At 53.5% G+C, this 27,884-nt stretch overlaps 3 protein-coding genes across 3 annotated transcripts in view; all 3 read right to left on the bottom strand.

The window, feature by feature from the left end:
* The window catches only part of TIMP2 (TIMP metallopeptidase inhibitor 2), a 50,571-nt gene that overhangs the window by 22,113 nt on the left and 574 nt on the right, over window positions 1-27,884 (bottom strand). The window lies entirely within an intron of this gene.
* Window positions 5,324-7,589, bottom strand: CEP295NL (CEP295 N-terminal like; the record flags this gene model as incomplete). Its single annotated transcript, XM_028167370.2, is given in 4 exon segments — window positions 5,324-6,638; window positions 6,640-6,928; window positions 6,930-7,261; window positions 7,263-7,589. Coding segments are annotated over 4 exon segments (1,731 nt in total), but the record flags the coding sequence as incomplete, so codon positions are not given.
* Window positions 22,293-27,688, bottom strand: LOC130705882 (uncharacterized). Its single transcript, XM_057535800.1, has 2 exons — window positions 27,301-27,688; window positions 22,293-27,177 (listed from the first exon to the last, which is right to left on the bottom strand). The coding sequence occupies exons 1-2, from the start codon at window positions 27,607-27,609 to the stop codon at window positions 26,485-26,487; spliced, it is 1,002 nt and encodes a 333-aa protein (XP_057391783.1). The 5' UTR covers window positions 27,610-27,688; the 3' UTR covers window positions 22,293-26,484.

The raw sequence follows: 27,884 nt of genomic DNA, 5'->3' as shown, positions 1-27,884 counted from the left end.
GCCCCATGAAAGCTGTAATGAAGTGATTGTATTTTTCAGAGCCCTGCTCTGGATTACCGAGGGATCCCTAACTGCTTACAAGTAACTAAACCATCTCAGTGGGCTGTGGGGAGCATGGTAAAGACACTGTGAGCCTTTGCAATGGGCTGCATCTGCTTCTTTGGGGTGGGGGGCAGACCGCACCAGCTACAGGGGCAGGGGGGCGGGTGGATGATGATTTAGAAAGAGGGTCGTGTTCACATGGACTGCAGACCGCTTGGACTCCCCAGGTTTCGGGGCCACGCCCCTCCCTACAGAACAGGCATGTGGAAACGGGATGTGGCCGAGCAGCCTGGGAGATGTCACAAGGAATGCATGGCGTCAGTGCTGGCCTGGTGCCCAGAAGGCCATGGGAGCATCCAGCCCCACCTGCCCCTCTGACCTCAGTGTGCACCCAGCCCTCACCTTTCCAGCTGCCCCATGGTGGACATGGCCCTGGGGGCTCTCCCCAAGCACTCAGCTCTGCCTTCCCTGGCCTCAATGCCAGGCCCTGTTCAGCCAGGGGTGGAGCAGACCTCCTCCAAATTCCCTGCTTTCAGGGAAATGAAGTAATTAAAAACAGCCCTGTGATGCTGCAGGGAACCAAGGGCTTCTTCCATCCCTGTAGCAGCTGTGAGAGACCAGACCCACCCCCAGGTCCCCCAAACCTCCCCAACCCCAGGAGCCAACAGATGTCCACGGCAGGGCTGTGGTGTCCAGTGTGAGGGCAAGACTTGGCCAGCGTGACTCAGGCCAGGGTCAAAAACGCCTGGAATGACAACTGCTCAGAGCAGATGTGTTTTTTCAGGAGTTGAGGGTGGGGCAGGGAGAGTGACGGGTGCAGGACAGACAACAGGAAACAGCAGTACAGCCCCAGCCCTGGTCCACGCTGCCCATGAGCCCAGTACCTGGGGATCTGCCAGGCCTGCCCAGTGCTGTTCAAGATTCTAGTACATACACGTGAGCCGTTGTCCACTGGATGCCCCGTCTCCATGGAGACCAGCTCTCCCATCTCCATTTCCTGTCCCTTTGCTTTGGCTCCCCTTGGGAGCAGGAGGGAAACATCTCTAAAAGCGCCCTGGTGATGCAGAGAGAAGCTGCAGCACTCACCGCCCAGCTTCCAAGCTGCCCTCCCGACCCCCCAGGACCCAGATAGGACCCCTGACTCAAGCCCCGCCACCTTTCCTCCCTTTTCCCTGCGGGCCCAGCAGGATCTCATGCCAGAGGCCTTGGTCACGGTCTCCGAAGCCTTGGGCCCGGGCCCTTCCCATTCACGTGCTGCTGAATCATTTGAAAAAAATGCATCCCGCTCCTGGGAGGATTTGCTGAGAACAGTGCGGCTTTGTGGAGGGAACTGCTGCTCTGCACTTTCTCCGCCAAGACCCCGAGAAGGAGCCAAGCTCAGTCCTGCAAGCCCAAGCCTGGAGCCCGGAGCGGGGGCAGGAGCAGGACCAGGCGGGGCAGGGGGCGGGGGGGGGGCGGTGCAGGGAGAGATGCTGAGAGGACCCCTCCCCACCCACAGGCTTAGGAAGGGGCTGGACGGACAGCTAAGAAGCGAGGGGCAGCAGACAAGGGTCCTGTCCTCACGTTGCTGCTGGTGGGCCGTGACCTCGGGCAGGTCTCCCCTTCCAGGCTGCCTCATTTTGGGGACTGAACACTCGAGTGCCGGGCCTGTGGCTCAGGCCCCCATCCGCATGGACAGAGCAGCAGCAGTGGCCCTGGCGTGGGACGTTGAGGCATGTGGTCTGTGGGCCGACTCCAATCCACGGCATTTCCCAGGAGCCAGGAGCAGCGATGGAAAGGCTGGAATCCCAGAGCCACCCTCCCAGCTGCCAGTGTGGAGGGAAGCTGGGTGCGCAGGCTGGGTGGTTCATGCCCCCTCTCGTCGGCTAGTCCTCGTTAGCTTAGCAAGTAAGAGCCCAGGTGGCAGCCCAGCTGCCCCTTGGAGCGGGTGGTGTGGGGTGTGCAGTCCACCCAGCCTCCCGTCTCCAGCCAGGACGAGGGTGGGCTGCGCTCCGCCATCAGCTCTCCATCACGTCTCCATCACGTGGAGGCAAGAAGCTGCCCGCATCTCATGGCCTGAAAGAGGGTCCCCTGCCCTCCACCCCAACTTGAAAAACCTATTTTCCCATTGTTTTACATTTCTGAGATTCTGGATGTTCTCATACACACTGCAACCTCGCACCTGGCTGGGCAGGGGAGGGGACAGGCATAAGGACCCTCAGAGCAGCACACGTGGAACGCGGGGTCACATCCAAGCCGAGGGTGCCCACCGGCCCCTCCAGGGCGGGAGCAGTCACATTGTCGAGGGAGAACTTCTGTCCCTGCTTCCGAAGTGTCCTGGTCCTTGTCGGTCACTGCTGGCCAGCACCTGCCTGTGGACAGCGGACCTCGCAGCAGGCACCACCGGCGCCGTCTTCCACCTGTGGATCCCTTGGGCAAACGGAGGGCCTGTCCACCAGCAGGCCGGCCACGGAGGCCTTCCCTAGCGGCTGCCGTTTGGGGAGGACTCACTGGCTGGGCTGCAAGGAAGGGACCTGACAACACAGAGTGAAACAGGAACACGGTAGCTGCCCCCGAAAGTGGGGGGAGGAATCACAAAACCAGGGGAAAGTTCTAGAAGATGCAGTTTCAGAGAGGAAGAGCCCATGAGGGAGGGAGGGAGGACGCGTGGGGAAGGCTGCTGGGGGAGGACCCTTTAGGAGGAGCCACCGTGTCAGGGTCCCCAGTGGCCCCTGGCAGTACTGGGCAGAACCCTTCCAGGTGGCGCTGTCCCAGGGCCCTGGGCACCAGGGTCCAGTCATATCAAAGTGACCGACAGGGAGTGAAGGCAGTGTCTTCTGGGATCCCAGCCCACCCACTGGATACCACTGAGAGATGGAAGTTACTGGTGACATCTCCATCGGGAATCACTGGAGGGTCAGCTCTTTTTGCGGGCGGGCAGGCGGGGGCAGTCCTGGAGGGCTGTTTCATTACCCATGTCACTGACCTGGGGAAGGGGGTACCCTGGCCCGCCCCCCTTCAGCCTTCTGTAGGACAGGTGGGAAAGGGCAGGGTGTCTCATCCAGCTGCCAGGGGACAGTGTGGGAGTGACCGTCCAGGCAGAGTTGAGTCACCCTCCGCCATGTCTCGCTGCCCATCCCCCACACCTACTTTTAGCTCAAGTGTGGCCAAGAAGGGACAATTCCTCACCTAGAACACACGGGCCACAAACATGACCTTTGAAAGTGGAAACAAAAATAAGGCACTTAAAGGCAGGCTTGCCCCTTCATTAGACTGCGGCTTCCAGCCCGAGTCACGAGGATCTCATTACTCAGTGTTTGGGTCCCATCGTGGCCACGGCTTTAAACCCAGTGATCCCATGGCAACCCCTCCACCCTCAGACCGAGATGATCCCATAGCGACAGATGAGAGTTCCAGCTGAGCACCCACTAAAGGCCAGCGCCCCTCCCCGCAGGGAATCCTCATTTGGCCTCGGAGTGACAAAGCTCTCTTGGCCCCAGGACTTTTTTCTTATTCACGTTGGGCTCAGACCAAATTGTTGAGCAGCTCTGCAGCCCTGACCCATGGTATTCCAGAAGCAGGTGAGAGAAACCGGGCTGGGATCAAACATTTTCTCCACCTAAAATGGAAAAGCCACAGACAATGGAGACTCACGTGATGGAGACGTGAGATGGTGGAAGGTTCCTCACTCAAGCTATTGATTTTAAAACAAAACTGAAAAACAAACAAACAAACAAACAAATCACACCTTGTGGGATGCCATTACTGCTCCACACAATGGTCGCATTCAGGGGTTGTGGGCTGGAGGCTCAGAGACACATATCCGGTCAGTCACCCCACCTCTCTGAGTATCCCTCTATCACCATCTGTCATTGTGGTCACTTGTTACCTATATCCTCCACTAGAACATGTCCTGTGTGTGTGTTGTTCAGTGTTCAGCTCCAGTTAAGTGGGGCAGTGTCTGTCACTCAGTACTTGCAAAGGAAAAACAGTATAATATCAGGTCAACATTTTCCAGGGACAAAAAAAAAAAAAGGTGAAAATGGGAAGAAAAGGAGGGATGGGACCTTTCCCACACCTACATTCCAGCTGTGGTGTTCAAACATTCCCAAAGCACTTTTTGATGCCAGGCCTTTTGATCCAAATGCATTAGGGATGTAGTTCACTTTTTGGGAACTGGCACAAAACAGAAGCAGCTATGGAAAGAAGGCTCAGAGGGTCACATGCTATGACGCTGTGGCAAAAATGACACCTACGTGTGACACGAATGAACTAACTACGCTGGGTCCAAAAACGCTTCCAAAAGACCACACATGATATAATATCCTTTTTATAGGGTTCAAGCAGGAGTAAAACTAAACACTACAGGTTGTGTTCGGGTTGTAGTGAAGTGCAAGGGACAACTCCCAAGTTCAGCGGGTGTACGATACAGCTAAGGAGGAACAGCGTAGAGAAGAGGGAAGTAGCACACAGATAAAGCTGGTTTTCAGCAAATATTCCAGATCTTGGGTTTGGGTGGTGGGCTCACAGTTGTTCATTATATTGTCTATATGTGGACGGGCTGGGGTCGTGGCAGACCCTGCCTTCAACTCTGCTGGTCACTTTGACATGGCTGGGCTATGTTGCCAAACATACAAAAGATAAAAAAGGCCATTGGTGGCCCAATGATGCCAACATATCATGAATGAAGAGGATTTATCCCATCCAGTGCATCTGAGGTCCTTGGGAGGGAGGGAGGGAGGGAGGGAACCTCTCCTTCATATGCTAAGTCCAGGGGTCAGTTAGCTCTGGCCCAAGGGCCAAAGCCTGCCTACCACCTATTTTTGTAAATAAAGTCTTATTGGAACTCCGTCACACCCATTCATTTATGTGTTGTCTGTGGCTGCGTTCCAGCTGCAAAGGCAGGCGTAGAGTGGTTGCCAGAGACCGTATAGCCAGCAAAGCCTAAAATGTTTACTATCGGCTCTTTGCAGAAAAGGTTTGTCCACCCCCATTCCAACCCCTAAGTATGCAACAGGCAGATAAAACCCCACCCAGTGTAGGGTCTCCACGACTGCCAAGGCTTTTGGGTCAGAGGTAAAGCTGGAGGGTAGGGAACCTACCAGACACCCTGGTTCCCCCACCACTGCCAGCCCCAGAAGGAGTCTATAGGGCTGAGTTGCTGGGAACCACTTCCCCTTTCTTTCTCTCTTTCCTCTTTCTTCCTCTTGCTTCCACCCCCTTCTTTCCCTCCCTCTCCCCCTCCTTTCTCCCTCCCTCCTACTTTCTAATATTAAAGTTATAAGAATGTTACTGATGTCCTATTAAATGATGTTGGTTTGAAAGACTAAAAGATTTTTGTTAAATCTCTCCATTAACGTCTCAGCCACTGGCTAAGCAACAAATGATGTATCTTTTGTAACTGTGCCCGTCTGACCTTGGATGCCCCTCAAAGTCCACTGTTTATTTCGCCAAAACATCTGAAGCACTTAAATGTACCTGGTGTTTCCACCTGTGCTGTGGCACGTGAAAACAGCCTCAGCTCCGGGACACACCTTCGTGCTACAATGGCCAGACCCTCCTAGCGCGCCCCACACGTTCGTGCTAAGGAGTCTTCCTGAACTGGACTTCGTTTTAAAGGCAAGATTGGCAATAAGTACGATTCCTGCAGAGGAATTCGCTCCAAAGGATGGAAGGATGACTGATGGCCCATTTTAAAGAGGCTACAGGTTTCTGAGCAGATGACGCAAATACAATCGCACAGACTTGGGTGCCAGTTCTGGCAGAACGCTCAGTTACCAGTGATGTATTTACCAGGGGTGGGACTCTCGTTTTTAACATATTTTCTGAAACTCTCACAAGCGTTTCCTGGTTTCTTCAAGAAACTGCTTGTGCAACTTGTTTTGCTCTAGAATTTGCTGTTGAAGGTCACGGATCATCTGACTGTGCCTGTCATCATCGACGATGCTGGCCGAGGGGGAAGTGGGGCTGCGGTCATACCCTCCTTTCTTCTCCTGGTCTGGAGGGGAGTCAGGCTTCCGACGAGCCAGAGAAGCTGGCCTCTGTGCCCTCCTCCCATCTTCCAGCTCCGTCTGGAGGTCGGCCTCCAAGCTCATCTTGGGGTGTCTGACTTGCTTGAGTGAGCCCAGCTGCTTTGGTCTTCTCTGCTCCTCCTGCATTTTCTGCTTCTGCCTTGATGCCGTCAAGCCACCTCTGTCTGCCTGTTCTCGCGGGTGAAGCTGAAGGGAGCCCTGCGCCAGCGCGTCCGGCCGGGGCGGCTCCTGTCTGGATTCGGGGCTGCACGAGAGCAGGTTCTCTTCATCGACAGATGTCCCTGCCTCGGGAGACCACGGTTGACTGTCATCCTTAACCACGCACTTGGCCATCCTATGGGATTTTTGGTTCTTGAGCTTGCTTAGTAACTTTTTCAAGCTGGTTCTGGACGGCGTCAGGCGGGCGTCCACCCCCGCTGGACCCGTGGGCTCCCCAGTGGGCACCATGTCCATCTCTGCATCTCTTCCATTCCTCTTTCTCTGGCTCTCCCTTCTCCATGCCTGCGTCTCCTCAAAGCCCTGTTCTTCACTGGGGCTCTCATCCATCCCGGGCTTGAGATCCAGGTGCAAGTTCAGGTGTTTTTTTCAGCTTCCGGTTGGTATCGAACAACCCTTCAGAGGCAAACTCCAGCTCTCCCTGCCACCTGCTCTTGTCACAGAGCTTTGCCGGCGGTCAGGCCCCCCTTCTGCAGGTCGAGCCGACTGGCCACAGCTGTTCCAGGTCGTCGGCTTTGCCCTCGGGGCTCTGATCCAAACAGTGGTTTTTCAGGCCTTGAAGACAAGCCGTTTGCTTCCCCAGCTGCCTCCTGCTGTCCTGGGCTGTTTCTGTCTCCCGTTCCTCCAGGCATTTGATCTCCCCTACAGCAGCCAAGAGCTTTCCCAAGTTCTGTCCCTCTTCTCAGCCCAGGGTCAACGGGACGGTGGCCCCCGCCGGTCTTCGCTGAAGGCGCGTGTTTTCCTTCACTCCTCTCTGCTGGGCTCAGGGGGCGAGGACTCAGGCCCGTGGTTCTGGAGGCTCCCTGCCTCTCCTGGGTCACCGCTATTCTCCGCGACGTGGTGCACCAGGGCTGCCGTCGGACCAGCTCTTCCCTGTGTCCTTTCTCTTGCCGCATGGCCATTGTGTGCTTCCCCTCGGCCCTGGGCGACCTGGCGGCCCCTTGCTGGGTCGAGCCCTCTGAGTCAGGTTCATGGTCCTCGGCCAGTCGGCCCGCCACCGCCTCCCCCGCAACAGATGTGCTGAGTACAGCCTCTCCAGGCTCGGACTCGCTGGTCTGGGGCCTTCTGCTGCTCCGCCTCCAGCTCCTCGGCCAAGCGCCGGGGCAGCCAGCTCTTCCACCGCCGGAGGGCCTGTCTTCTCCGCAGGGGCATGTCTCCTTTCTCTCGGACGTGTAGCCATTTGTGCTTCTGCCTCAAAAGCAAGGCTTCGTCGTCGGGACTGGGGCTCCGCCGAGGGGCTCTCTCCGCGTTTCCTTTCGTGTCGGGGGCCTTTGCAGACACGGCTTCGGAGAGAAGGTGGTGTGAACCAAGAGTGGAGGTTCAAGGGCACCAGGGCCGAGGAGTCACAGGTGCTACGGCCGTTTCACGGCAAGCCCACAGGGCAGGAAGATGCACAGCGTTGCCCGGAGCGTTCCGAGGACAGTGAGGCCCTGGAGCCAAGGCACAAGGGGCTCTGAGTGCAGGACAGGCTGGGGGACGTGTCCCTCCGGATCACTCTCCTGACACCCGCCCACGAGGGCCTGTTCTCCGGCTCCCGATCTCTGTCTCACACGCCTTTAATGAGACCCGGCAGGGCAGCTGTTCTCAGTGGGGTGTGGTTTTGCTTCCCAGGGGGACATGTGGCCATGTCTGGAGACAGTTTTGGTTGTCACAACTGGAAGGAGGGGGGGGTGCTGCAAAACATCCTGAGATGCACAGGACGGCCCCACGACAAACAGGGACCAGGCTCCAAACGTCAACAGTGCCGGGGTTAAGACCCCACCTTAGGAGACAAGTTAGGGTTCAGGTGGGGGTGATGCAAATGTCTGGCCCTCTGGAGGGAGCTACTTACAAATGAAAGGAGGAAGCGGTGAAGGAGGAGGAGCCTGCCAGGAAAGGTGTGTGTGTGTGTGTGTGTGTGTGTGTGTGTGTGTGTGTGTGTGTGTGTGTGTGTGTGTGTGTGTAGGGGGAGGTGTGTGTGGGTGAGTGTGCTGACGTGCAGGTTTGTACTAGAATTCAGTGCAAACCAGAGAAGAGGTTAAGCTAGTGGTATTTCTTTTTTCACATCTCTTTGCCATTAGTCAGGGACACATGCTCCACCAGGCCTTCCTAAAGAAGGTGCATTCACCCCAAAAAAGAATATCACTTGCAGCTGATGTCAAAAACGGCCTATTTGTGGGCTATGGGAGCTGCTTCCTAGGCACTGCAGTCTGTACGGAGCGCCCCTCAACTGTGTGGGTATCCCATCCCTTTTTTTATTTTAGGATGTGCGGAGCCAGGGTGAGCAATTTTAGCCAAAATTAATGCTGGTCATCAGAAACACCACTGCATCAACGGAACAACTAATGTTAACTGTGTGGGCTGCCCTCCGCTTATCTTTTTTACAGTAACCATTGAGGTAAGGAGTTATTAGCACCCCTGGTTCACGGGTGGGGAAACTGGGGCAGGGAGCAATTAAGAAACTTGACCCAAATCACACAGCTGGCAGGTGGCAGCTGCCCCTCGGGTAGACCATCTTGTCTTTGACCAATGGTCACATAGCCGCTGGCTCTTGGTAACTATGATGGTGCAGTTATACACGTGGAAATGCGGTTAACATCATATTCTACCAGTCTGCCAACCACCATGATGAGTAAGAGGAGAGAGAAAGAGAAAGCTGGGGCATTAAACACAATGGTTGAGATTTTCAACAAAAGTGCCACAGCAATTCAATGGGGGAAAGAGTCATTTTTTTGTTCGTTTTCAACAAATGTTCCTGGGACAGTTGGATATCCACATGCAAAAAAGATTAATTTACACCGTTATCTCATCATATACAAAATTATATACCATATACAGAAATTAAAGTGATCATAGACCTTAAGGTAAGGTCTAAAGCTATAGACGCTTGGAAGGAAACAGAACTGTATCTTCATGACTTCAGGTTAGGCAAAGATTCTTAGATACAACACCAAAAGCACAAGCAATACAAGAAATTGATAAGTGTGGCATCATCAGTGTTAAAAACCTCTGCACTTCAAAAGACATCGTTAATAAGTGAAAACATAAGGACTGGAAGGAAATACCTGCAAACCACATATCCAACAAAAGACTTGAATCAGTTTGTATAAACAGCTCTTACAATAAGAAGAAGACAAACAATCCAACTTAAAAATGGGCAGGGACTTCCCTGGTGGCGCAGTGGTTAAGAATCCGCCTGCCAATGCAGGGGACACCGGTTCGAGCCCTGGTCTGGGAAGATCTCACATGCTGCAGAGCAACAAAGCCCGTGTGCCACAACTACTGAGCCCTCATGCCGCATTTACTGAAGCCCATGCGCCTAGAGCCCGTGCTCCACAGCAAGAGAAGCCACCGCAATGAGAAGCCCGCGCACCACAATGAAGAGTAGCCCCCGCTCAACAGAATCTAGAAAAAGCCCATGCACAGCAACGAAGACCCAATGCAGCCAAAAATAAATAAATGAATAAATAAATTTATAAAAATAGGCAAAAGGTTGAAATAAACACATCACCAAAGAAGATTTATGTATGGCTAATAAAGCCCATAAAAAGATGTTCAACACCAACACTCATCAGGGAAATGCAAAATGAAGATACTACTTCATACCCACTAGGATGGCTACAATGAAAAAGACAGGCAATGACAAGACTTGGTGAGGATGTGGGGACATCGGAACCCTCACATGCTGCTGGTGGGGATGCGAAAAGGTGCAGCCGCTCTGGAAAACTGTTTGGCAGTTTTATAAGATGGTAAATGTAGATCTACCATATGACCCAGCAACTGTACTCCTAAGTATACGCCCAAGAGAAATGAAAGCATCTCCCCACACCAAGAAATAGAAGTGCAGAAACTGAGTAACTGTCCCAGCTCACAGGGAGGAGCTGGGTTTGAATCTGGCTCCCAAATGTCAGAGGTTGAGCTTTTCCCACCCCTGGGAATGGCCACAGGGGTGTCCAAACAGGTGAGGAGAGGGAGAGAGCTGTGAATGTCTCTTCATCTGTAGAGAATGGGGAAAACTGCACCCCGAGATCCAAGGTCTATTTTTGGGCCTGGAGCCACTGGTTCACGCCCCATGTTAACTGGTGACAATGAGCAAACCCTGCACGAGCCTCTCCCACTCTGGAGGGCCCCCACCCACTCGGTCACCCATTATACCCTGAGCCAGGCCCGTTGGGGTGGGCGCCCCAATGCTGCCCAGGTGGTTTTCCTGGAGACACGCAAATGGATGAAAACCTGAAACATCTGGATGGTGATCTTAGGGATAAAGCCCAGAAATTAGAGTCAGCTCCCTCGTTCAGGAACTGAAAACCCTGTACCAACCGGCAGATGCACCCTTGCCCTCTGCCCATGTCCCCAGCTGCCCCATGCCCTCACCTCCAAGCCCTTCCTTGCTCACTGACTTGGGACCAGAGTGTTCTGAGTGTCCGGGTTCTCTCGGGCCGTCTGATCTTGCTTCCCGAAGTGGGACGGGCTGGCCTGTGCTGGCTGCCTTCAACCCCTCGGGAAGCCGCAGCCCTGTCCTTACAGAAGCTCCACTCAGAGCGGCAGATGGGAAGGACACTGGGCCCATTCTCCTCTCACCCTCTGCGTCCCCGGTGCGTGGAGCCAGCCCGCGGCGGTCACCTGGGTAGCGGCTCAGATGACTTTTCAGCCGAGGCAGACCCCCTCCCAGGCCCCCAGGAAGGGCCAGGCCCACAGCAGCCCTCCTGCCTTCTGATCCCTCAATGGAGACTCCAGGGTACCCCAGGCCGATGAGGAAGAAAGGTGACCACGAAGGCGGCTGTGTGGCGCCCAAACCAGGGGCTCCAATGCCAGGTGGACCGGACTCCAGTCGAAGGGTCTCACCTGAGCCTCCTAACCAGGCTCCCTGCCACCACCCCCGTTCCACCCCACCCGACGCCTCCTTCCCAGCACTATGGCTACAGCCACTGTTCTAACTCGGCCACCTGTGTCACTTGAGCATCTGCAGCAACCGGCCCTGTGCTGTCGGCACTAGCAAGTCCCCAAGCACAGCCAGAGGCCACCTGCCTCACGGGTTGCCTGAACTGCTAGTTAAGACACAGATTTTGGGGCCCCGCCCCAGACCGATCCCACCTCTGCCTCAGTGGGGAGGGGCCCAGAAATGCGCTCAGTTAACCATCTCACCAAAGTCGGTCGGGCAGTCCCTGGCCTACAGGCTTGGGAACATTCCAGCAGCTCAGGATCTGGTCCCCCTTCCCCAGCCGGGCATCCCAAATGCCCCTGACCCAGGTCCAACACCTTCACTGTGCTCATGTCCGTCCTTCTTCCTCAAACAGAAACCCCCTCATCCTACCCACCCACCTCTCCCCAGCCCTGTTCTGGTTCCTCCTCCCTGACAAGGCAGCCCCTGATTTCCGCAGCAACAGGAAAATACTCCTGTTTTTCTCCGGGGTCCACAGATTCAACGCCCCGGGGACACGGTTTAGCACATTTTCTTTGAAACATTTAAAAATAGATATAAAAGGGCTCCCAATTAGCTGGCATGGCCAGAGAGAACATTTCCATATAAGTAAAGCTTACTCTTTCGTGTGTAAAGTTAAACATTTCTCCGTCTCCTGAGAGTACACAGAATAGATATAATTTGACCTTCTTAGAACTCTGGATTATCTTTAGGACTATAATACAGAGAATCCCTCAAGGGCTTTTAAGATATATAGGACCCCCACCAAAAAAACCATGTATATATATATATATATGACAGAGTTCCTCTAAACTAAATGACCCCAGAATATAATTTGGAGTTTTTAAGTGGACTTCTTATAGCTTCCTCCCTAGTTTTAACTTTCTGTCTGTGTGTCTGACAGCACCCTATCCCCCTTTTCTCATACGGCTTCTAAACTGCTATGGACTGGGACCCACACAAAGCAGTGTCTTAAAAGTGTGTCTAGGGCTTCCCTGGTGGCGCAGTGGTTGAGAATCTGCCTGCCAATGCAGGGGACACGGGTTCGAGCCCTGGTCTGGGAAGATCCCACATACCGCAGAGCAACTAGGCCTGTGAGCCACAACTACTGAGCCTGCACATCTGGAGCCTGTGCTCCGCAACAAGAGAGGCCGCGACAGTGAGAGGCCCACACACCGCGATGAAGAGTGGCCCCTGCTTGCCGCAACTAGAGAAAGCCCTCGCACAGAAACGAAGACCCAACACACCCATAAATAAATAAACAAATAAATAAATAAATAAATAAATAAATATATTAAAAAAAAAAAAAGTGTGTCTAAAGCAAGAAGAGTAGAGGCTGGGGCCCTGGTGGGCTTTCCATGAGTCAAGTACACGAGCGTCTGAATCCATGGCCATTAGCTCTGGATGCGATGTCCCCGGCACTCAATCACCCACAGGGAGATGGAAAACCAGCCGTGCTGCCGGAATGCAAGCCTTCAGCTCAGATTTTTCACAGACTTGAACACCTGGTCAAATCTAACAAGGCCAAGCATACTGGGAAAACATCTACAACCCACACGTGGGTCCCCACATCCGACCCTGCAAGTGCCAAGTGGGAGAATGTAGCTCTGAAGGAGCAAAGCTGGAGACGAGAGGGTCTGAGCCGGCTGTGAGCTCAGAGTCGGCAGAGACCGTGGTCACCAAAAGAGCCAATGTGATCATTACCTGTGTTGCTAGAAACGCCTAAAACAAGCAGGGTAATGGTCCAGCCCAGCCCCTGCGCAAGTCAGACCTCACCCACCCTGTTCCCCCCGCCACGGGACGCGTGAAGATCAAACGGGATGGCCTGCAAGTTTTAAAATCAAAATATAACCATCGAAATTTTTAGGGGGACTTCCCTGATGGTCCAGTGGTTAAGACTCCACGCTTCCAATCCCTGGTCGGGGAACTAAGATCCCACATGCCACGCAGTGTGGCAAAAAAAAAAAAGAAAGAAAATAAATTATTAGGAATTCACCTAATGAGAAATATACACTAAATGAGAACTACACTTTTACTAAATAAGGAGAAAATCTGAGTAAGGGAGAGGTATGTCTTCCCAGATATGGTTCAGAAAGGCAGGGAGTGGTTAAGGGTGGGAAGAAGGGCCTCAGAGTTCAGGAGGAGAATGAAAAAACAAACAAAAACAGGTCATAGGAAGGAAAGTCCTAAGGAACCAAGAATGTTTGGTGGGAGGCTTGCAGGTGGTAGAAGAGTCTAGAACAGTGTACTCTGGTGGTTCAGAGTATTGACTGTGTGACCTAGCACAGGTTTCTTAACTCTGGGTGCCTCAGTCTCTGTTCATCTGTAAAACGGGGATAATAACAGCAACACGCATCATCTACACAGATGCTAGCGCTCATCACCATCAGAAACACCCACATGCTTGGCAAGCTGCTTGGGGAAGAGGGTGGTACTTACTGTGTGTGTCTCCAGATGCCTGGACCAGACCACCAAGAACACATTACAGGGAGGCAGAAATTGGCCCGGATGGAAAGAAGCACTTTCTACAGGGCTGTCTTGAAATCACTGGGCTGACTTGGTAGGTAGTGAGACACCCATCACTGGAGGCATCCAAGCCAAGCCCAGATAAAACAAACATCAGAAACATTTTAAACTCCATTTCTCTGAGTTCTAGCCGCTAGAAATACACTTTGTGACACCCAGTGTGCTGCCCAGAGCTTCCACTTTTGCTCACTTCCTGACTCTCCCTCAGTTAAGTTCCAGAGTAGTGGTTCATAAAGCCAGCTGGGTGTTAGACCAGCTGCATCAGAATCACCTGGTGGGGAGGTGATCATGGTAGACTATGAGTCCTGGCCAGGCCCTACCACAGGTTTTTCCACCCAAATCCTGGGGTGGGGTTTGCGAATCTGTATGTTTAACCATCTCCCTGATGTACACTCAGGATAAGGACAGTTCTAGAAGGCTGAGATGGCTGGGCAGCCAGCCTCTAGGAGAACAAGCCCTTGTCATCCTGTCTCTGTCACCTCCCCGACCAGCTTCATTAAGACAGACATGAGGCACAGGCTCTTCCAAACTCACAGGAGACACCAGGCTAGCTGGGGGGCTGCTTACGGCTGATCCAACTGGCGCCTTACTAAATGTCTCTTGACGATGTCAACTGCTTTCCCTCCAACCTTACTACTGCAGCTACCCCGCCTAGGTCAGGGGTCCCCAGTGCTAACAACTGTTGTTGTATGGTGATCTCCCCCCTCAAAAAACCCACCACATTCACCCCCAACCCCATCCCACCAGCTTCCACTGCCCATCCTCCCCGATCCAACTGTATATGCAGAGCCCCGTGGTGCAAGGACTTTCAAATTAGCCTTTTGGACATGTGGCCTGGACACTTATTGGCCCACTTCCCAAGGCGCCCTCACCAAACCACTGGGCACAGAAAGAACTCCACCTTCACAATGGATAAGGGGGCGGGGACACAACAAGAACCTCGGCCCTGGGTGCTCTGCATGGGGTCTCCGGGGCCCACCGACCAAAGTTGGCTGGAATCGCAGCTCCCCACCTCCGCCAGCAGCCCAGCATCCGCCCCAGCTGGTGAACTCTGGCAGCCGCTGCCACGGGAACGACAGAGCTGTTGTGCTCTGACATCAGAGCGGGGGTGAAGTCAGGGACGGTGACGAGCCAGCCAGAGGGCGAGCACCTGTCAGCACACCTGTTGTGGGTCCACCGAACACAAAGATTTGGCTCAAACAGCTGGGGTGATGAGCAGAGGGAGGGCCACCTCGGGGGCACCGTGAAGATGCCTGACGTGTGTGTGCTTTCGGTGCTTAAAGATGGTCTGGCAGGGAGAAAATCCCTCCTGTCCCAGCCTGGCAGCACGGTGACGTTCCTCATCGGGGTGTCACTCTTCTGAGCTGTTGCACCTCAAGGTCAGGGCTTCCCGACAACGCTGGCCACCCCTCTTCCCACAGGGAGGGCGTCTGGTCCCACTCAGGCTGGGGACATTTGCCCCTCCAGGATCCACTGTTGAGCTGAGCCGACTGGAGGTGGGGGGAAGGAATGCTGGCCTGGGGACCCCATGTCACCCACCCACCCACCCATCCACCCAAAATAAGAAATAGGACATGCCTGACCTCGTTTCTAGGGCTAAGGGCACCCTCCACAAATTTGACAATTGAGAAATTTAGTTTGGGGAACATTGTCCCCAAGATGTCAAAGCAACTGATCTCAGGGTTTGGTTTCTTGCGAAAGTCAACAGCAGGGACTTGGAACCTTGGAGGCAGAGCTGATCCAGGGATGAAAGCCTTTGTGTGGGGCTGGAAGGGCCCTGGGGAGGTCATGTGGTCCCCGACCCGGCGTGGGGCAGGAAGTCTGCCCCTGAACTTCTCAACCACAGCTCCCCACCCACTTTTTGGGCCCCTCTTCTTGGCCCCATAGACACAAAGTCTTATGTCCATTTCTCCTTCCCCAGAGCATACCCAGCCCCTAATCCCTTAGCCTCTTCTCAGCAAGGTCACGTACACCCACCTTCAGCATGGGACAAGTTTGGGGCGGGGCTTGGGGAGAGTGCAGATAACATGGTGGCCAAAAACTTCAGCTCGTGGGACCTTTGACGCATTCCGGAATGGCCACCACTGCCGTGCTCTCCAGGTTGTTCCTGCACTGAAGATATTTCTCCCAAGCCCAGGCTCTCCTGACACCATCTTAGTGATTCCTAGGATGCAGCTCCCATCCTCTGGATGAACCTGCTCTGCTCGGCGGTCTCTGCTCCATGGGGCCCATCAATGAACTAGGACCAACCCAGCTTTAATAGTGCGGGCCCAACCTACTGCTGAGCACAGTCAGACCCATACTTCAGCAAACTCTGACTTTAAGAACGACACATATCATTCAAGTTCAACAGAGAAAAATTAGAAAACACACACTTGCAAAAGAAAGTCTAATTTCCCCTCCTTTATCTGAACATTTTACATTTCAGTAAAAAATTCTACCACCTTTGGTCCCACAGAGCACCCGAGGCTGTGATTTATTTGACCACTGCCCTGCTGCTGTATCTAAGTGTTTCTAACACTGAGATAAACAAGATGGAGGTGAGCATCCGCGTCACGAGATGCCAGCACATGTACTTCATTATTTCCCGCAAAAAAATTCCTAGCTTTAGAGTTGCTTGACCAAAGGGGAGACTTTTTCTTTCTTTTTTTTAGATTAACGTATAGTTGATTTACAATGTTGTGTTCGTTTCTGGTGTACAGCAAAGAGATTCAATTATACATACATATATTCTTTTTTGTATCCGTTGCCATTATGGCTTATTACAGGATACTGAATATAGTTCCCTGTGCTCTACAGTAAGACCTTGTTGTTTATCTGTTTTATATATAGTGGTTTGTATCTGCTAATCCCAAACTCCTAATTTATCCCTCCCCCCTGCCCCCACCAGCTTTCCCCTTTGGTAACCATGTTTGTTTTCTATGTCTGTGAGTCTCTTCTGTTTTGTAAATAAGTTCATGATATTATTTTCTTAGATTCCACATATAAGTGATATCATATGACATTTGTCTTTCTCTATATGACTTACTTCACTTAGTATGATAATCTCTAGGTCCATCCATGTTGCGGCAAATGGCATTATTTTACTCTTTTTTCTGGCTGAGCAATATCCCATTGTATAAATATACCACATCTTCTTTATCCATTCATCTGTCAATGGACATTTGGGTTGTTTCCATGTCTTGGTTATTGTAAACAGTGCTGCTGTGAACATTGGGGTGCATGCACCTTTACGAATTAAGAGTTTTCTCCAGATACATGCCCAGGAGTGGGATGGCTGGATCATACGGTAAGTCTTACTTTTAGTTTAAGGAACCTCCATATTGTTGTCCATAGTGGCTGCACCAATTTACATTCAAGGGGAGACTTTAAGTCCTCAATCAGCATTGTCAAAATGCCCTTCCAAGCTTCTAAATTGCTCAGGTTAGGACCAAACACACCTACTTAGAGTCAGCCCTTCCAAGGACAAGAAGTCTCTTGGCCACACAGAACAGAGCAACGGAAAGGCCAAAGCTGTGACGTCTGATCTATTTCCAGAGACTTGAGCCAGGATCCGGCTCCTTAGATTCTTGGTGCCGCCCTTGGCTGCGTGACCTTGGGTAAATCATGGACCTCTCCCCATCCAGACAGGGGAGGACACCTGCCTGACCTACCACCTACCTCATGAGTCCTTGTGAAATGGAAGAGATGAAGTCCTTTTGCACTGAAAATCCCTAGACAGTCGATGTTTTTTTATCAAAGAGACTTATGATTGGTGACTATTTGCCGGTGGTTTTCCACCCCCGCAGAACCGGCGCACAAGAAACAAACACCACCTTCGATTTATTCCTTTGTTCCCTGCCCTGGATCCAACGGGGCCAAGGGGCCAGGATGTCACAACCAAGAATTGGGGACTGACAGCGCTCATCACGGCTCTGCTCCAACGCCATTCCTCCCGAGATACCTGGTTTCTGCCTGGGCATAGCTGGGCTGGGCCATTTCTCCCCGGGGCTTCTGAGGATTGAAGATCAAATGCTGGAGGGCTGCAGAGAAAAGCCCCCAGAAGAGAACTGTGTCTGCCCCCGAAACCACCCTGTCACAGGGTCAACAGTCCTTCTGAAAAGGGATGTTCCCCTCGGAGCAGAACAATCCACACGAACCTGAAGCCCACGAGTGACCTCTGGCCTTTTCTCCCGGCTACACGGAGTGCTGTCTGTTGACAGCACCCTGGACTCCAGAGGCTGGGGCACCCGGGGTCACCGTGAGCTCAGACTTCATCGCATGCCTGCAAACGTTCTAGACACGCGGCCCAATAAGATCATTTCTGCGCATCTCCACATCTAACACGTTCCTGGCATCCTTCCCACCCCGTCCTTGTTCTCCACACCCTCACGTGTCATGGGACCCAGGTGAGGACAAGGCGGCCTGGGGCGGGTCAACCAACTCTGCACAGTGAATTTTCACTGGGGTGACCAGGGAGTGGTGGCACGGAGAAGGCAGAGCAGAGGACCATCAGGGGTACAGTTTCCATATAGTGCTGGGAGCCGGCGTGAGCGCGTCTCCCTCACATCATGTGGCCTGAGCTGAAAACCCATCCACCGGCCCTGAACTCTTGATCTGGACCAAAGGAAGGGCGGCAGGAGTGAGCTGGGCCACAGAGAGAGAGGCCAGGCTGAGTTTTACACGCTGTAGGAAGAACAGAGAAAGCAGAGGGGGCCAGGAATGTCAGAGGAGGTTTATTTCCCTGTTGCACCCACATGACTTTCTTCTTGAGGAGCTCTGGGGACAGAGGCCACAAGGTTTCACAGAAGCATCGTCCAGGGTCTCAGGATTCTAGGTGGAGTGGGTGGGGCTGACATCTATTGAGTCCCTCCCATGCTTTTGCACACTTTACTCATTCATCAGAAATTCACTCAGCATCTGCTATGGCCCGGCCCTGAGGAGTTAATTACTGCTTTTACAGAAGAAGAAACCGAGGCTCACAGAGGCACAGAGTCAGGACTCAGAACCAGCTCTAACAGGCTCCAAAGGCCCAGGCTTCTTCTCCCAATACGTTCCACTTCGTCTTTTTTCCTCTAAAATGTCGGTCCATTTCCTCATTCTGTCCTTGGTTAAGAATCAGCTGTTGAAGTGCCTCCTAACTAGGGCCTTTGACTGTCATCAGAGGGGCCTCGGCCACGCCTGGTGCAGAGCCGGGGTGCTGAGCCAACTCGGCGAGGATACCCTGACCCTATGGGGTCTCCTGGAAGCCCAACCAAGATCTCCAGACCACAGACCAGAAAGGGCCACATGAAGACTCATCCCAAGCCAGGCTCTGTCCCCAGGAACTCTCCACCCCGGAACGTTCCACCACAGAGGGGTTATGGCCTTTAAACTCATCCCTCCCTCTCTTAGGCCCACAGGTTCAAGATTTGCTGCATCTTCGGGGTCAGTTCAGAGAATGATATCCACAAGCATCATTTCTTCTGGAAAGCAGGGATCGGGCCACCAGGTGAGAGGTGAGCCAGCCCCAGGAAGCTCACACTCAGGGGTGGGGGAAAGTTTTCATAAAGGGCCAGATGGTACAATAACTAACGTAGCTCTGTCGCTACTACTCAATGCTGCCTTGTAGCTCAAAAGCGGCTGCAGACTTTGTATTAGGAATGAGTGTGGCCGCATCCCAGTAAAACTGTATTTACCACGAAAGGCAGTCGCGGGGCAGGGGTGTAGTTTGCCAAGCCCTGAAAGGCCAGCAGAGTTTTAGGAGGCCGACTGCATCCTGTGCGTCCTGTTGTAGGGCACAGCCTTGCTGGGGCAGCACCAGGTGGAAACACACCGCCTGAGTCTCACCTTGGAAACCTCAGATGTACTCAGCTCAGGGGTCCTCGGGATGCTGCAAAATCAGATAGTAGTGATGGCTGCACAGCTCTGGTGACTGCACTAAAAACCACTGAATTGTACACTTTAAATGGGTGAACAGTATGTGAATTACACCTCAATAAAGCATAAGTCTCTGAGGCAGAAAAACAATAACAGTCTTCTTAAGAAGCAATAAACCCTTCCCTAATCTGCTTCTTGGAGGACGAAGGCAAAGGTGGGCAGCCCTGGATGCGCTCCCCCTCCCTCCGGGCTCAGGGCTCTCACCCTCTTGCCCGCAGCCTTCTCCTCTGCCTCCCCCATCCTGAAGAAACCTCCACCCCTGTCTCCCCATTGCCTTTTAACTTTAAAATAATTATACAACTCACACACGTTAATCACAGAAAATTTAGAACATACAGATAAGCAAAACGAAATAAAAATCACCCTTGATCTCACCCACTGCCTAGAATTTTGACAGTCACCCTTCCAATTTTCTGTACATGCACAATAAAAAAAAAAAAAGGATAGAGATACATACAGAAGCAATAAAACTTCTGTATGCCAGGGAATTTTCACCATACAAACCAGGACAGTGGTTATCTAAGGGAAAGGAGGGGGTTGGGAACAGGAGGGATTAACTGAGGTTTCAGGGTGGCAATGACTCGTCTCTTAATTTGAGTATTTGCTTGATAACTTTTTGTTACAATGTACAGTTACGCATGGTGCACTTAAAAATTATTAGACAGTGTTTGAAATGTGAAAGCATACTGACTGTATCTGGGCTTTTAAATTTAATGCACTCTGAACATTTTTCTAGGTCAAAAACGTGAATCTATAATACTGTTTAAAATGACTGCTTAATATTCTGCTGTCAGGATAGAGCTTAATTTAATTTAGCTCATCTCCAATTGATGAGCAAATCTCACGAACAAGGTCAGGAGTTTCCCTCCTTCATGCCCCCCAGAGACTACCCCCTCCAAGCCAAGGTGGACCAGAATCGCCACGTTCAGCCTCCTCACTGTTAAGCCTCCTTTCATTTTAAAACCCTCTGTCTTCTTACTCTGCTATTTGATAGTCATGTGACCCAAGCAAGTTAATCAGCCCGTGCCTCAGTCTGATCATCTGTAAAATGGGGATAATTGTGAAATAGACGCGCTAACACGAGGAACGTGTGGAACACAGTTCCAAGCACTTAGCATGGATGATGACAGCTGCTGTTACTGTTATTTGTCACAGTCACTTTTCCTTCACAGAACTACCACGGTTTCCCTCCTAGTTCCCTGGCCACCCTCCTGGAGGCACCAGAGCCCAGCTTGTGTGTCTCTGCGCCCCCCTACCTGTGTGATAACCATGGCCAGACCTCAGGGCTGGGTGAGGATTACACGTCCAGCACAGCATCTGGCACAGAAAGAGACAGTCCCCCCGCCCCAACCCCGAGAGCCTCCATGGGCACCATCCTAGGCACTGCACCTCTGCCCTTTCTTGTGATCTTTGCCCACAACCTTAAAAGGCAGGTAAATTATTATCTCCTCTTTGGTGATGGAGAAACCAAGGGCACTCGCCCAAGATCTCTCCTCTGGACTGAGTCGTGGGGCTGCAGAGCAGCTGCCCTCACCATGCCGCTCCAAACCTATGTCCCCACTTCCCACCGCCTCTGCTCCCACCCCCTCTTCCCTCCGAGGCCCCTCACATACTTCCGTAATCTGCTGTAGCTACTACAGCCGGAGACCCCACTGTCTCTGTCTCTCAGCAGAACTCAGCAGGGAACCCCACTGACCACCTGACCACGTTAGGGGATGCCTGGCCCTGGCCCTGAGGTCAAACCCCAGAGGCAGCCCCCATCCCAGCCCATCACCCCCCTGCCTGCCTTTCATTTCCTGAGTCCCTCCCTCGTGCAGGTGCCTGCTCCGCTCACCTGAGTGACTGACTACCAGCCCTTAACATTGCTCTCCTGCCTGCAGCTTCCTTCCCCTCCCTCCCACGTCTAACACCTCTCGGGGAGGTGGGGCGACAACAAAGACCCCCCCTGGTTCCCACTGCTGGGGCTTCAGGCTCTGCTGCTGGGCCCGGCCCAAGGCTGCCCACCCTTTGGTTTCAAAGCCCCTTCCTCCCATGTCTCTCACCCCTCCCAACAGGCCATAAATAAGTCTTTTACAGGCAGTGATTAACCTTTTAGGGGTCACATACCCCTTTGAGAACCTGGTGGAAGCCATGGCCCCTGTCCACAGAAAAATATGGACACACACACACACACACACAGCTTTGCTTACAGTTTCAGGGTTCAACACCGCCCCCCACCAGGCCCATCTCTGAACAGACGTCCATGCCCCCCAGGTTAGGACCCTTCTTTATAGAGATTACATCTCAATCTGATTTTTACAGCAAACACTCGCCCAGTCTGCCTTGCTGGGGTCTCCAGAAGCTTAACCTAGGATGCTAATTGGACGAGGCTGACCCCAATTTTGTCAGCTACAAAATGGGATTCCCCTGGGTCTCTATCACTTTCCCACGGGGGCTGCACATGCACACAGTGATGGAGGCGCCAAAGGCTCCAGGATTCCAGCCAGCCCTCAGCGGTCCTGGAGGTGGGCCCTGGGAGAGCCTGCGCCTGGGCTGGGGGAGCCAGCTTCATTCCTGCCCTTCCTGAGACGCTGGTACCCAGACTGCCCCTCAGTCTGGAAGCCCTCCTCCCTCCCCACTTCCCTTGGTTGCCTTTCCTCCCAGCATTCTGGGGCATCTCACATACCCCTCCCCCCACCCTGACACCCTATGGTCCTCGCAGTCTATGGACGCTGTAGCAACTAAACAGAAGCCTAGCCAAGCACTCAAAATCTACCTGTTCGTTTAAAACTATGCACAAGTGCATCTGTCAATCCGTACAGTAAGGTATCTATAAAGTTCTCTTCTCACACCCAAATTGTCTTGGGTACCCGCTCTGGAAACGACTGCTCTGTGCAAACTTTGGTGGGTGTCAGAATCACCTGGAGAGTCTGAGAAATACCCATGCCCACGCCCTGAGCCCCAACAGTCTAATATGGGACGCTAATTCAGACACCTGCCTTTCAGCAAACTCCCTGGGTGATGCCCGCTATCACCCACAGGTACACACTCTCGATGCCTCTCCTCAGGCCCCCGGGATGGAATGCAAACTATGTGATAAACCAGATGTCCAATCCCACTCTGCCACTCGGGCCCTCCTGCCCCCGAGCCTGCTCTGCACCCAGACTCTCTCGCACCTTTCCCAGGCAGCCTGTCCCTGTCCTTGGCACTGTGAAATGATGCACTTAACCATGCCTGGTACATGTTCCCCCAGCTCCATCCTCTAATTTAGGGTTCTTTACACTTTCAACCTTAATTTCCTAAGTCTGCCTTTCTCTTTCCAGAAAGACCATCCTGGCCACAAGACCACTTGCCCTCAGCCCCTTGTTTGTGTGTGTGTGGTGTGTGTGTACTCTCACACACACTGCAGGGTGAAGGGGTGTCCAGGGCAGGCACCTGAGTCGAGCTCCAGGGCTGGGGAGAAGAATCGGTGGCACTTACACCCTTGCCCCTAGTCTCCCTTCTCTTTATCTCCTTTCATGCTTTTTTCCCCCAGTTTTATTGATATAATTGGCATACAGCACTGTATAAGTTTAAGGTGTACAGCATAATGATCTGACTTAGATGTATTATGAAATGATTATCACAATATGTTCAACTAACATCCATCATCTCATAGATATAAAAGAAAAACAAAAAAAACGTTTTCCTTGTGATGAGAACTCAGGATTTGCTCTCTTAACTTTCTTATACATCATACAGCAGTGTTAGCTAAACTCATCACTTTGTACATTACATCCTTAGTACTTATTTATTTTATTGTTTTTTGATTTTGATTTTTTTTAACTTTTTATTTTATATTGGAGTCACAGTTGATTAACAACGTTGTGACAGTTTCAGGTGTACAGCAAAGTGATTCAGTTATACACATGCTTTTGTTTTTTCCTGCTGTTTTTTCCCATCCTTCAGACCTCTGGGGGTCCTCCAAGCATACCTCTTAGCCGTTTTGGAACCCAAGGGGTTCACCTGCTCCCACAGCCCCTTGGGCACTGGCTCAGCAGCTCTGCATCAGGCGATGGTGGCTGCGTCCACCCCCCGACCCCCAAGCCTGGGAGTCGTCTAAACCCGCAGCAATGGGATGCTCTGGGCAACCCAGCTGAGATGACAAAGAAGAGCGGCAGGACCCGAGCCCATCTGCAGCACAAGGACTAGCGGCCAGGACCACCGATTCCAGGGGACCCAGCAGGCCCCAGGCTGCAGGCTGGCCCCATGTCCTCAGATCAGAGAGGGAGGAACACGTGGGGTGGGCAGAGCTCCCTCCCAGCCACGTGCCATGCCCGCAGCACAGCCTCCAAGCGCTGCACACACCTCTTCCCATCTCCCAACCCAGGTTCCAGTCACTCCCCTGGAGAATACATCCTTCCAGCAACACTGTCCAAGACCAAGCCCAGGAACTCGAGGGCCCCCCATGGCCCCCTCCCCATCCTCTCATCGGAACCCGTTATCTCTCTTCAGATGCCCAAATGCTTTTCACCTTGTGACAGTTACTTGGTTCATTATTTGCCCGAAGCACATGGAGGCTGACTTACTTTAAGCTACGCCCCTGGCGGTCGGTCGGGGTCGGGGGAGTCTACATGCCTTCTGCCCACCCTGACCCACGCAGTCTTAAACCTGCTTCCACACTGCCTGGCACCAGTGTCCTAGCGCTCCTTCCTGAGGGCAGGGATCATGCCTTGCTTCTCCCTTATGTCCCCTGGGGCAGAGCTGGGCACTCTGTAACTGCGTGTTGCAACACAGGTGAGCCCGATAGGAAAATCGGGATTACGAAACACAGACTGATTATACACTTTGCGAAAGGAGTATCTTTACACAGCACCACCCCCATCCCAGCCCCCGTGCACTCAAGGCCTCACTCAGCTCACAGGAAGCTCATCTGCCTTGCTTTTCCCGAGCACGCGTTTGGTGAAGATGCTGCCGTTTCTCAGTGCCTACTGCGTTTCTCCCCGAGTGGCCGCCATCCGGCCCCCATCAGCGTGTGCCCAAGGCCAGCCTGTTTGCCCCGGCAACCAGCACGTGCCCTTGGCTGTGGGCCCTGCTCCACCTGGTGCTAGAGACCAGCCCTCCTGGGAGACAGTGGCCCTGGGCCTCGCCACCCACGCCGCGGGGGAGACTTTATCGTCTGGGCCCAGAGAGCTCCTGGATTCACCCTCGACTCCAGAAACCGGCCCAAGCGGCCCAGGTCTGCCAAGCCACTCAGCTGGCTAAGGGACTCCAGGCTCCCGCACTGTGGCACTACCTGAAGAGCAAGCCCAAAGCTGGTTTCCAGCCAGGTTACTGGAGCCGTGCAGGCCTGTAGGAGATGGCGAAGGACCCCATTAGATGAGAGGGAACGAGGCCGGCGGCGCATCCGAGCAGGGCTCTGAGACGTGAAAAGACTTCCTGGAAAGGAAGCTCATCCTCACTTTTCTGGAAAGGACGGGGAGCGGGGCCTTCCAGGAGGAGCCCCGGTCACCTCTTCCCACCCCTTCATCCTCAATCTCATAACCTCATAACAAACTCTTTTGCCGACCCCAGTTCCAATCCTACCGGCTGCAAGAGCTAAGGAGATGCCTCCCAGAAATCCTTACACAGGCAGACAGAAAAATGACTGTTTCCTAAGCCAACTGCCTCTTGTAGACACCAAGCCATTTCACAAGCCTGCATCCAGCCAACAATTAAAGGAGCCAGCACACTGCATTAAAGGTCAGTCTTTAGGGACCCCAAGTACAGCAGACCATCACCCTTCCTGGACCCCCGGGCCACTGCCCTGGTGGCACAGTCACCTGTAGGGCTTTAAAACTACAAAAGCCAAGGTCTGAGCCAGACTTTTGATGTCTGCAAAGAGATCCAGACCCAAGGCAATTATGCTCTCGGCCAGAGTGGGGAATCATCACCAAGGAAGCCATGCACCACCTAAAGGAGAAGCAGATGTGGAAAGGCTATAGCTTTCACTGTGGGGTTTACTCCATGGCCATCTGGGGCCTACACCCTGGGATGCCTCTGGGACGTACCCCGAGTTGACTAAGCACAGAAGGGCTGCCCATGGAACAATACTGGGCAGCACCCACCCCAAATTCACGTCCACCCAGAACCTGTGAATGTGACCTTATTTGGAAATAGGGTCTTTGCAGATATGATCAAGTTGAGATGACGTCATAGCGGACTAGGGAGGGCCCTGAATCCAATGACTGGTATTCGAATAAGAGGAGAGGGCACAGAGACACAAGCACAGAGAAGAAGGCCACCAGAAGACAGAGCAGAGATTGGAGTGACGTGTCTACAAGCCAAGGGACACTGAAGATTGCTGGAGCCACCAGGGGTGGAACAGATTTCCCCTCAGAGCCTCCAGAAGGAACCTACACTGCTAACACCTTCATTTTGGATGTTAGGCCCCCTAAACTGTGAGAGAAACAATTCTTGCTGTTTGACGTCCCTCAGTTTGCGGTCACTTGTTACAGCAGCCATGGGAACCTAACGTAATGGGCTTTGTGGCGCGACCCTGGCATCATTAGGCCCTGTGGAACCTCTGAGCTGGGCTGGGGTTACAAGTTTTGGCTCTACGATGATTTTGATGTGATGACTTGGACACAAATGCCTGGAGATGCAGGTGGAAGAGAGGGTAACGTGCAAAGCAAGAAGGGGCCTTGAGGCATTCGGACACTGCTGCACCCTGACCTTTGCTGCCCTTGATCCAAACCCAAAGCAGAAACGGCCCCAGCGCTGCCTCAGCTGACACTGGGCAAGGATGGGAGTGGCTGGCTGGGCATTCTCTCCGTGCAGCTGAGGGGTGTGAGGTGGTCCCAAGGCCCGACCCCTTCCTGCTCAGCCCCTGTGAACCAAGCCCTAGAGTTTCCTGAGCCACGGATTCCTTCTGAGCCTGGGCCTGATTCTGCCCTAGAAGCACAGCCTCTCTCTCTGCAAGGGGCCTGGGCAGGCCTGGACTCCCAGGGGACACCGCATGCAAGGCCAATCCTGGCTCCGCCACTGGGAGGAGTCTCTCCTCCCCCCCCACCGGTCTTGCTGAGCAGCGAAGCCAAATTGGAGAACTTCCCCCAATTCGGGTTTTGTGGAAACCACTCTGCAAGCACACACCGTGCCCCAAGTGCAGGTGGCCTGAGCTACGTGATGCGCACAGGTAGAATGACCTGAAGACCTCCCGCGCCGGGCAACAGCGGCAGCTCCAAGGGCCAACTGAGGTGTGGCCAGGAGCCGTGGGGAGTGTGGGGAGATCAGCGGGGCACGGCTGACAAGAGGAGAAACCCAGACACCCTGACCTTGAGTCTGCACAGGTGAGGGCAGCACAGGTAAGGGCAGCCCAGCCTCACCACCGCTGGCAAGAGGATGCGTGGCTGGCGGCTGAGACTTAGAAGCAGAAAACAAACCTGTCAGGAAGTGAGAGTGAGCTGCAGAGGCCCACCTGCTGTGCATCCGTCCTTTTGGTTCAACTGAACCTGCCCCAGGAAAACCTGGCTGACTGTCACCAGGGCAGTAGAGGCCTGCAAGTGTCAGAACTGGATGGAAACCTCCAGGGCCCAGCTGGTTCCTCCCATTTCTGCTGCATTCTCCCCACTTCTGTCTCCTGCCCCTCTGTGGATGAGAACAAATAACTGGGCTCTCCTCCTTGCCTCGCTCGCTCCCATGTGTGGGGAGCAAGGGGTCCTGGGGGGAACAGATACTCGCTGGGGACTCTAAGCAGCCACACAACCCTACCTGCAACCTGCAGTCACCAAAGTCCCCAGCTCGTGTGGATGTCCTGAAAAAGCAGTCACCACTCAAGGACCCTCCTGCCTGTCCCTGTGTGCAGTGCCTCCTGGGCAGGACGTGGGAGGAGCCAGCCATGGGGCTCTGCCCGTCTTTCCAGCTGCTCCACTGAGCCCGTGGGGAACCTGACCAGGGGAGGGAAGCTTCCATCCAGCCCCAGCCTAATCTGGTGAGCCCCACGGGCGGCCTGGTGGGAGAGGCCCAGGCAGAGCAGCTCTTCCCCACCCAGCTCCAAGCCCAGAGGAGCCCAACTCCCATCTCACCTGTGAAAGTTTCTTCCTGGGGGCCCAGGTCCTTCAACCCACCGAGGTCGAGAGTCCCCCCACCCCCCAGGCTGTGTCCCGCACTCTCCCCGCTCCGCCCCCCCTCCCCACCCCCACCCCCACCCCCCCGCGCTGGCATCCCGGGGCCCTCCGCCTGCCAAAATCCAATCCGTTCCCTGGCTCCCTTTTCTGGGGCTGGAGCTGCAGCGGAATTTCGGTGGAATTTTGAGGTTGAGAAGCATCTCGGCAGAGAGGAAAAGAAAGGAAGAG

The sequence above is a fragment of the Balaenoptera acutorostrata genome, chromosome 20 (assembly GCF_949987535.1).
Source record: "Balaenoptera acutorostrata chromosome 20, mBalAcu1.1, whole genome shotgun sequence".
In the NCBI taxonomy this organism is placed as follows: domain Eukaryota; kingdom Metazoa; phylum Chordata; class Mammalia; order Artiodactyla; family Balaenopteridae; genus Balaenoptera; species Balaenoptera acutorostrata.
The sequence above is the reverse complement of the archived record's forward strand: the minus strand, read 5'-3'. Positions and strand labels throughout refer to the sequence as shown.